This window comes from Vigna radiata, unplaced genomic scaffold (assembly GCF_000741045.1).
Source record: "Vigna radiata var. radiata cultivar VC1973A unplaced genomic scaffold, Vradiata_ver6 scaffold_364, whole genome shotgun sequence".
In the NCBI taxonomy this organism is placed as follows: Eukaryota; Viridiplantae; Streptophyta; class Magnoliopsida; order Fabales; family Fabaceae; genus Vigna; species Vigna radiata.
The window spans coordinates 246,387-256,462 of NW_014542352.1; the positions used below are offsets into that span (position 1 = coordinate 246,387).

General features: G+C 33.7%; 1 protein-coding gene across 1 annotated transcript in view; it reads left to right on the forward strand.

The window, feature by feature from the left end:
- The window catches only part of LOC106779549 (LRR receptor-like serine/threonine-protein kinase GSO1), a 39,292-nt gene extending 34,031 nt beyond the window's left edge, over window positions 1-5,261 (forward strand). Inside the window, exons 5-7 of the mRNA XM_014667669.1 lie at window positions 2,861-3,022; window positions 3,154-3,228; window positions 3,319-5,261. Coding sequence (XP_014523155.1) covers window positions 2,861-3,022; window positions 3,154-3,228; window positions 3,319-5,261 — 2,180 coding nt within the window. The remainder of the gene's footprint in view (window positions 1-2,860; window positions 3,023-3,153; window positions 3,229-3,318) is intronic.
- Window positions 5,262-10,076: the final 4,815 nt, after the last annotated feature.

Sequence of the window (10,076 nt, forward strand, 5' to 3'; positions counted from 1 at the left end):
TTCTTCGAAGAGTCAATGCATGTGATACGCTTGATCATGTGATCAGAGTTGGTGAGTGGATTGATGGAATGGAGGGTAAGAAATGGTGAGGAAGCAAGGGTGGTTTCGGGTGATGGGGGGAATCCGCGAGTGAATAGTGGCGTGAGGATAGTGTTGTTTCTGAGTGAGGGAGAAAAAAATGAGTGTGTAAGGTGACTCTGTTGGGTAGGTAATGGCGTGAGAATGGTGTTCCCCCCTTCCCCAGAGGCGTGGTCAGTTGCGTTGGTTAATCGGTGTTCGTATGAGTGTGGAAGAGTGCCCCTTTCAAAATGTGCATTCCTTTAACTGTTTTCTTTTTTTTTTCTTTTTCGCCCATTGCCAATCCACACTCCTAAAACCAAAACGTGAATCCCCTCCTTGCCTGCAGCAGAAACCGCTGTCTCTGCAAACTACCACGTGAACGTACCTCCTCCAAAGCACTTTCTCGTTTTTTTTTTTAATTTTGCACTAAAAGACAAAAACGCCCTTTTTTCTCTTTTATTATTTTTTCTATGTTTTCCTTTTCCTTTTTTTTTTTATCTTCTTGTTTCTTTCCTTTTTTTTTTCTTTTTCTTCTTTTTTTTTGTTTTCCTTTTCTTTTCTTTTGGTTCTTTCATTTTGTTTTTTTCTTTCTTTCTTTCCTTTTTTTTCTTTTCTTTTTTTTTTCTTTTCTTATTTTTTTTATATAAATTTTTTTCAAATAGGAAATAAAATCAAATCTAATAATAATAAGAAAACTAAATCAAATACTAAAAAAACTAAAAAAATAAAATAAAAATGAAAATAAAATAAAATAAGACAAAAACAAAAACTAAATCCTATTATTTAGTCACCCGGACGAAATTGGGTGTTGACAAAATCAATTCCAATGAGTCTTTTGCTCTCCATGCTTTGTCTATCAAGAATCGTAATCGTTGTTGTTTGTCAAGGAGACATCCTTCACGTGATTCATTATTCTCCTTCAAGTATGGAAGATCACTCATCATGTTTTTTTGAGATAAAATCCTTAAGGCATGTGTGCTGAAGTGACAAAATCTCCTATGCCAAAGCCATGAGTCATTAACTTCTACCTTCATGGCAATATTAGTTCCAGGTTTGAAGCTTATAGGAGAGTTTCTATTTCTCTTCTCCATTTTTACTTTGCCAATTTCTATCTTTCTACTGTTATATTTTGCATGTATCTTTCTCAAAGTGAAGAAAATATTCATTCTCCATCATTTGGCCAATACTTAAAAGATTCTCTTTAAGATTGGGAACTAGTAAAATGTCCCCGATATTATACCTTTCTTTGTCTCCACCATGACAATTCCTTTGCCTCGAGACTCCATGTGGTGCCATTTCCTAGTCGAACTTTGACATTGATAGATTTATCAATGTCTTTGATGATGCTTTGATCTTTCGCCATGCGATTGTTCATCACTTCCTTGAAACTCCTCCTGCATTATGTTTCAAGCTTGTTTTACACTTGTGGCACCTATTATTCTTGGAAAAATTATGTCATCAATTGTTTGTTGAAGAGCAAATAAAGTCCTTGAATCCTTATGCTTGTTTTCCTTTAACTCCTTCTTTTGAACTGTAGTAAGAATGGAGGTGTCTTCTGGACTAGTGAATCCCTCCTCTATGATGTCCCAAAAATCTTGAGAACAAAAAAATGTCTTCATTTTGACCCTCCAAAAATCATAGTTTTCTCCTATGAAAATAGGTACTGGAATAATAGCCATGGGTTGAGAAAATATTTTGGATGTAGTATAGAATGAGTTATAGTTTTGTTTGAGATAGTTGAAAATTTTTATCCACGTCCAGTAGATGATTGAACGTAGCTCTGGTACTACTACTAGTATTTTGAGGTTGTGAAAGGAATAGTTGAAAGGACAAAGAAAATGTGAAGATAATAGAATATGAAAGTAGTAGTTGGAAGAAGTGTAATTTATAGTTGTCTTAGTTGTAGTAGATGTTTTCTTACATCAAATAGTAAAATACATGTATATATAGATCCATATATTATTTTAGTATGTGATTATAGTTAGAAATAAGGAGATAGAAGGTAATGGAGAAGGATTATAATGTTTTCATTTAAAAGAATGACAATTAATTAAATGCAAAACATTTCACCTAAAACAAAGGTTTAAGGTGAGATTTTTTAGGAGAAGGTAATAGTGGCGAACAATGGAGGCCAGAGAGACCAATGATGAAGTCAAAGAGTGACAGTGAAAGATGGAGACAAATAGTAAAGGTGAATATCCAAGGTAATTAAGAGAGATAAAATGTTGCAAGACACATTGTCATCATGAGATTTTTAGATTATGTTAGTTGGAAGTGATTATCATAAAAATACAAAAGTAAATTTTGAGTTAAGACTCACATCATCTATACTAAACTCATAACCTAGCTCGTATAAAAGTTAATTTGAATTCGGTAAATTTTCACAAAATCATAAATAAAACTCAATCCTGTGAATTAGATTTTATTAGGTCAAATTTGACAAAATCTTAAATAAAACTCAAACCAATCTTATTGGCTAAGTCATGTATTTACAAACTACAATGTTTGTGTAATTTTATTTGCTTACCATCTTTTTTAACAAACCGTATCAATTAATCACAGGTTACGCGACGTGGAGGGAAGGTGATTAAAAATAACCATCTATTTGCAAACCTATTGAGAGAACAATTTATATTGCTAATTCACATGGATTATAGAAAAATTATTAAATTAATTTTATAAGAAATTTCAAAAATTTTTCTAAAGGGTATAGAAAATATTGCTTTATGGATACAAAATTCTGCATTTGTTTTTCTAGCTGCAACAGTGATGTAATTAATAAACTAACACAATATTTCAGATGCCCATAGCGTTGAGTTCTATGAATTCAAGAAGTTGAAGACACTGAACTTAGCTGACAATAATTTTGACAAGGGAATATTCAAGTCCTTAGTTGCTTTCCCCACTCTCAGATCTTTGGACCTAGGTTTTAATCCAATCAAAGGGGATCTTGATGACAAAGGTATGTTCATATTTGGTTGCCCTTCGACATTTCATTCTTTAACTTTGATTTCTGCATTTGAAGTATCAACTAAGAGTATGTATAATAAGCTAATAAAGTTGGTAAATAACCTCTTTTATTCTTTGCTGAAGTTTTGTCTGATCTAAGCAAACTGGAAGTTCTTTACCTAGCTAACGCAGGTATCAATGGAATTTTACCGAATCAAGGTGAGCATGTATCATTTATGTTAAATGAATGTAAAAGAATTATGTCAACTTTTCTTTTAAATAACATAACCTGTGACTGTCTGAATATAGGTTTATGTAAAATGAAGCAACTTCAGGAACTATATCTGTCATTCAATAATCTGAGAGGAACTTTGGATGCATGCCTTGACAACTTGACATCACTTCGCTCTCTTGATGTCTCCTTCAACTACTTAAGGGGGAATGTGACACCCTTCCTTGCACAACTAACATCTATCGAATTTCTTGGCATTGCATTCAATAACTTTGAGGATATATTCTCATTCAACTCTTTTGCCAACCATTCAAACCTTAAGCATTTGATAATTGGGAATATGAAAGTGGAAACCGAAAATCCGCCTTGGGTTGCATCATTTCAGTTGGAAGAACTCCGAATGCTCGGTTGTGAGTTAAACTTACAAGCAGAAATTCCAATTTTCCTTTCAAATCAAACTAGCTTGAGATTTCTTGATTTATCAAGAAATAACCTTGTTGGTGAGTTTCCTAGCTGGTTGCTCATGAACAACCCAAATTTAGACGAAGTCTACTTATCCGATAATTCTTTCACTGGACCTTTTGAACTATCCTTTGATAAAAATCATCGCATGGATCAAATGACAGCGTTGTCCATAAGAAACAACAAATTGCAAGGCGAGCTCCCTAACAACGTTGGATTCTTCTTCCCACGTTTGGAGTTTTTGGATGCCTCAAACAATGAGTTTGATGGTCCTATTCCGGCTTCAATTGGAGAGATGTCATTCTTAGTGGAATTGCATCTAGGGAGCAATAACTTTTCTGGCAATGTACCTGAGTACATTCTTAACAGATGCTCCTCATTAGACATGTTGATGATTAGCAATAACCAGCTGAATGGAACACTATTGAGTACCATCAGAAAGCGTAAGCTTACTTTCTTAGCTGCGTCAAGGAACAACATTGAAGGAGCAATAACAGATGAATGGTGCCAACATGAGTTTTTAATGTTAGACATATCTTACAATAAGTTCTCTGGTGCACTGCCCTCCTGCTTCAAAATGCCAGGTTACTTGTTCCTGCAGGGAAATAATTTTACAGGCACCATACCTGAATTATTCATGAGCAACCACTATAGAGCATCAGCCATTGATTTTAGTGACAACAAGTTTACTGGAACAATACCTAATAGTGTATACAAGCTTTGGTCTTTAAGATTTCTTTTATTGGCTGGTAATCATTTGCAAGGCCAAATTTCCAGTCAAATATGCCAATTAAAATATATCAATATCTTAGACCTTTCGCAAAATAATTTCAGTGGGTCCATACCTGCTTGCTTCAGTAATATGTCGTTCGGAAATGTTACCGTTCCCTTTTATGCTACTGCTAGGGAAAAACCATTTAGCCCCATACCTCTTGTGGTAATGCAACTCAGAACAAAAAATTTACATCTTTCCTTCGGCAGTGATAGATTTCAGTTACTGTCCGAACTAGATTTGTCATGTAATCAATTGACAGGAGAGATTCCACACCAATTAGGAGATCTAAATGGCCTTCGTTCTCTCAACTTATCTCACAACCATCTAAATGGTCTGATCCCAGAGAGCTTCCAGAAGCTACAAAACATAGAGAGTTTAGATATTTCAAATAACAACCTAAGTGGACAAATCCCTCTTCAGTTACAGGACTTGCACTCTTTGGCTGTCTTCAATGTTTCCTACAACAATTTGTCAGGAAGAGCACTTGAAAAGGGACAGTTTTGTACCTTTGATGGGAGTAGCTACAAAGGAAATCCGTATCTTACGTGGGATACCTGTAAAAGTGAAAGTTCAAAACCACCACTACAACCAACTCTGTTGCCTGATGAAGTAGAAGAAGAAAACTCTGAAATTGATTTCAATGCCTTCTGTTGGAGTTTTGCTACATCTTATGTCATGGTAATCGTAGCGTTGGTGACACTCCTTTGGTTCAATCCTCACTGCTGGAGAATGTGGTTTTATTTTGTCGAGGTGTGCCTTCCTAAAGCTTTGTTATGGATTTAAAGAAAAGTAATTGAGAAGATTTGAAGATGATTTTTGTTATTGTTTATTTGAATAGATTTGGAAGTAAATTAGAGTAGATTTGGAAGTAAAATTTATGAGAATTAGTGTAGGATTTAATTTATATAACAGAATCGAAAAATTTACTTCCAAATTTATTTTCACTTAGCTCCAAATCTATTCAAATAACCAACAAAAAAATTTATCATCAAATCCTTTCAATTACTCTCTCTCAAATTACTCATCTCAACAAGGCCTAAATGTTTTGGTCAATTTCTTCATGGTTACCACTAAGTTATGAAATAAATGGCTCATGTTAGATATGTTACTTTTAGGCTTAATAGTTTTTTTTTCTAATATTTAAGGAGTTTCTTTAATGAGATCTCAACTTTTCTTTTCGTTAATTCAGTTCCTTTTTATTTTAAGAGTCAATATGGTCCATTTCAATAAATTCAATAAATTGAGAGTGACAAATTTTGAAACGTGATTATGTGTAAATGCCTTTCAACTTCTCCAACTTTTGACTCTCTCAATTTCTATTCATAGCACATGTTTCTATTCTATGCAAAAGCAAATCTTTGAGCTATGATGAGTAGAAACAGAGTGGATGAAGAATTGGATAAGTCTAAAGTCGCTGATACATTATCATATTTTAAAAATGATGTCAGTATCAATTTAACAGTAAAGACCACGTTAATTCCTTCTAAATAAAATAGGAAATGAAATGATGATTTTTTTTAAAAGATTACGTTAAATAAATTCTTTAAATATTGAAATAAAAAATCTATTAAACCTTACTTTTAACAATAAATGGTATGATAACTGATAAAAAGATTGTAGTTAGTTTTGTTTTCATCAAGTTCCTCAAATTTTGGTAATGTGTATTATGAAATTTTCATGTGTTTTTGTATCATTCATCAACAATATANTATTTTCTTGTGAGAACATTACAACTTCTTTCATAAAAGAACTCACCTGCATTAATTTGCAATTTTTTTTGTTTGGTGCTTAGCACAACCAGCACGGAAGAACGACGGTCATTTCTGAAGGATTTATAAGCATAATGGAAATTTCAAACATGTATTACATGTGGTATTATGAATAAAAGAAAACGCGCAAACTTTATTTAAATAAAAGAGAAATAACTTAGAAAATAAAATTGATAAAACTTGAACCATTTCTAATGTTCTGTATAAGAGTTTAAAGATATATGAGTAATATGGAAATTTCAAATATAAACAAAATTTATTAATATTACTGACAGATTTTTAATTTTTTTATCAACACTCAAAAACTTTCGTAAATCTGTCGACAAGTGACATATACATTATCGACAAATTTACCTATGACTTATGTCCGTTGATAAAAAGAAGGAAAATTTTCCTGTCCATCATTTCACTTACCAATGTTACCAACAGATTTACCGAAGGTTTATGTCCATCGGTAAAAAGAGCGGGAATTTTTTCACCCAAATTCTGCCTCCAGTGTCAATATATGTGGCGAACATCACACTCATTTCTCCTTCTCATTTCTCCTTACCATCTCAGTTTCATACTTCTTCCACCAGTAGTGCCACCCTCCAATGTTTGGTCATCGGAACTTCTTGCTACCACTACTCATTTCTCCTTCTCATTTTTTCTTACAGTCTCATAGTCTCATCACCGTTGATCTCCACCATCGCGGGCTCACCACTGTTGCAACCCACCACTGTCCGCTTTTTAGCCTTTCCGACAAGCTCAACTTTTTCGGTGAACTCAACTTTTTCGGCTAGCTCCTAGCGAGCCATTGCAGAGTTGATCTGTGTGATTAGGAACATCATCGGTCCTAATAACATCTTCTTTCTCTTACAAATCTAAGAATTATAGAGAAACTCTCCATGATTCCCTATGATTTTAACTTTTGAAAATAAATTGGTTGCTTGATTGTTTGGAAATGAGTTGGTTATTAGTGTGATGCTTTTTTGGTGGCGGAGTTTGTGAAAACGAAAAAAAAAATTACACAGAGGAAGGAAGGAAGAGGAAGAAGATGAATCAGGTCATGGTATTTACCGACGACCATAAGCCTTCAGTAATTACCAACGGACCTTTCCTTCGGTAATTACTGACGGACATATCCTTCGGTAATTACCAACGGATTTATTGATGGCCAAAAGCTTCCGAAAATTACCGACGGATGAAAAATTCTGTCAGTAAAGTTTATCGACAATGTTTTTACCGACGCAACGGCCTTTTGACCGTCGGTAAGTTGTCGATAAATTACAATTATCGACGAATTTTATACATTATCGATGGATTATGGCACAAATGCACGACGAAAAGAACATATGTACATACATGATCAATATTTTATAATATTTTATATTGGTGTCAACTTGATGTAAGACACTGCATATGTGATGCATGTTAAAAAAATGTATGTTGTGGTTTAATTGGAACTTTGCTTAGTATAAAAGGAAAAACAAAAAACAAAGTTAAAGCATGACATGATTTGATTGACATGGACATCTGTACTGAGTTACATTCACGATTAGTTAGATGATGCATGTACTTACTATTATCTTGTCATACTTTTAAAAAGAAAAAATTGTTTTTGTTAGTGTTTAAGTTGTGTCTATGAATGATTTGAAGTTAGTTGGTTTAAAGTTCCACATTATCATATGTTTATGCAACAATTGTTGCCAATTGCTATTTGTGTCATCTTACCTCCTTCAATTAGGGGTCTTATAACATGTTTAAGTTTTCTCTTGAATGCCAAATGCAAGAAATTTATTGACCCTTAAGTGTTAGATGATATTTAAAATGAGGTAGTCATAAAAATATGTCTAATTGAAATTTATTTCTCGTATTTTTTTTTTATAACATGGTGCATTAATTAGTTCATTTGGTGAGAGAAATTTGATTATGTGGCACCATTTATCTAAGATAGATATACCTAGTTGAGAGATACATGAAGATCTTGAAAGGCTATGTAAACCAGTAAGAGTTTGAAAGAGTCAACATGATGAGAGATGTGAAGGTAAGGGTACTCAATTTATCAAGATTAAAAATGTAAGTAAAAAAGAAATTGATCAAATACATTTGTTCATCTTAAACAACATTTATGAACTTATTCCTTATATTTTCCAACACATTATTGAAATCGAGTTTGCACAACTACGAATAAATGAAAAATGGACAGTTAATGAACACAACAGAACTTTCTTATCTATGTTTAAGAGAAAGGTTTACTCTCACATTGATGTTTCCAAAACTATGCTAAAGCTAGCTCATGATATATATATATATATATATATATATATATATATATATAAGTTTTTTTTATATTCTTATCATGTTTATATACTAAAAACATCATGTATCTCTACTAGAATTAATATTACAAATCTTTTATATCTTTCTTTTTGTGTGTTATCATCCTTTATTGTATAGTAAATATTTGGGTTAAATATGGTTTTAGTTCATCAACTTTTATGCGAAATTAGAATTCGTTTTTTTATCGAATTTTAATACAGTTTAGTCTCCAAACTGAATGGATATATTCCTTTAAACATAATTCTGTTGAAATTTTCTAATGTGTTAAATACGTTTCATGATAACATTTTGATTGTCATGTAGCATCTTCTCACTCCAATGGTAGCTGGGAAATGCATTTGACACGTCAAAATAATTAACGAAATTGAATAAAAAATATTAATGTTTGTTCTTTTAGGTTGTTACTCCGAAGAGTAACATTAGGTGTTTTCTGTTTTCTTTGTTAGGGATCCTTTAATCCCCTCACCGGGTTCCTTATATAAAGGCCTTCCGGTGAGATCTCTTTGTAAGATACACAATTTCAGTTTTCAATAATAATAGACAGTTTTTACCTTTACGTTTTGCTCTCACCTGTTNCGTGCTTCTTCTTCCTCGTTTCTGGTTTTTCTTTCCCGTTGGCTGATCTCTCGTCTCCGTCGCTGCCGACCACCATGGATGTCTTGCTAATGAAGACCCACGTCTCGTATGTTGCTGCTGTCTCACCCAATCTCTAAGCTTCGAGACTTCTCGAGGAAGTCTTACTTCCTTTGCCTTGGGCCCGAAAGGTTTTGGGCCTTTTTCTTTTCTTTGGGCCATTTCACAATATGGCATCAGAGCAGGTTGCGAACCTGTTCTGGCTACGTTTCCCGCTGCAATCTTGACTGTTTCTGCTTCTGGGTGTTCTTTCTTCGTTTCCTTTCTCTGTCATGGCCAATATGGAACAAACCAACAATCCTTCCAGCCCCTATTATCTTCATCCGGGAGAAAACCCAGGTATTTCACTAATTTCACAAATTCTTGNTGAATCAAATTATACTTCTTGGAGTAGGAGTATGAGAAGGGCACTATTATCCAAAAACAAGCTGAAGTTTATAAATGGAGAAATCAAGAAACCGAAAAGAGAGGATGATCTTTACGATGCTTGGGAAAGGAATAATATGATGGTATTGTCTTGGATTATCAAGACCCTCTCGGTTCACATAGCTGAAAGTGTTNTCTACGTTGAAGATGCTCAAGAACTGTGGGAGGAGTTAAAAGAGAGGTTCTCAAAGGGAGATCATTTCAAATTTTCAGACTTGTTGCAAGAAATTCACTCCATCAAGCAAGGGGAGAGAACTGTGAATCAGTATTTCACAGATTTGAAAATACTGTGGGAAGAACTCGAATTTTTGAGACCCATTCCTAGTTGTAGCTGCAAGATTCGTTGTAGCTGTGATCTTTCAAAAGCTGGGCACAAATACAGGGAGATGGAACATGTCATATGTTTCCTAAAAGGCCTAAATGATTGCTATAACACTGTTAGAACACA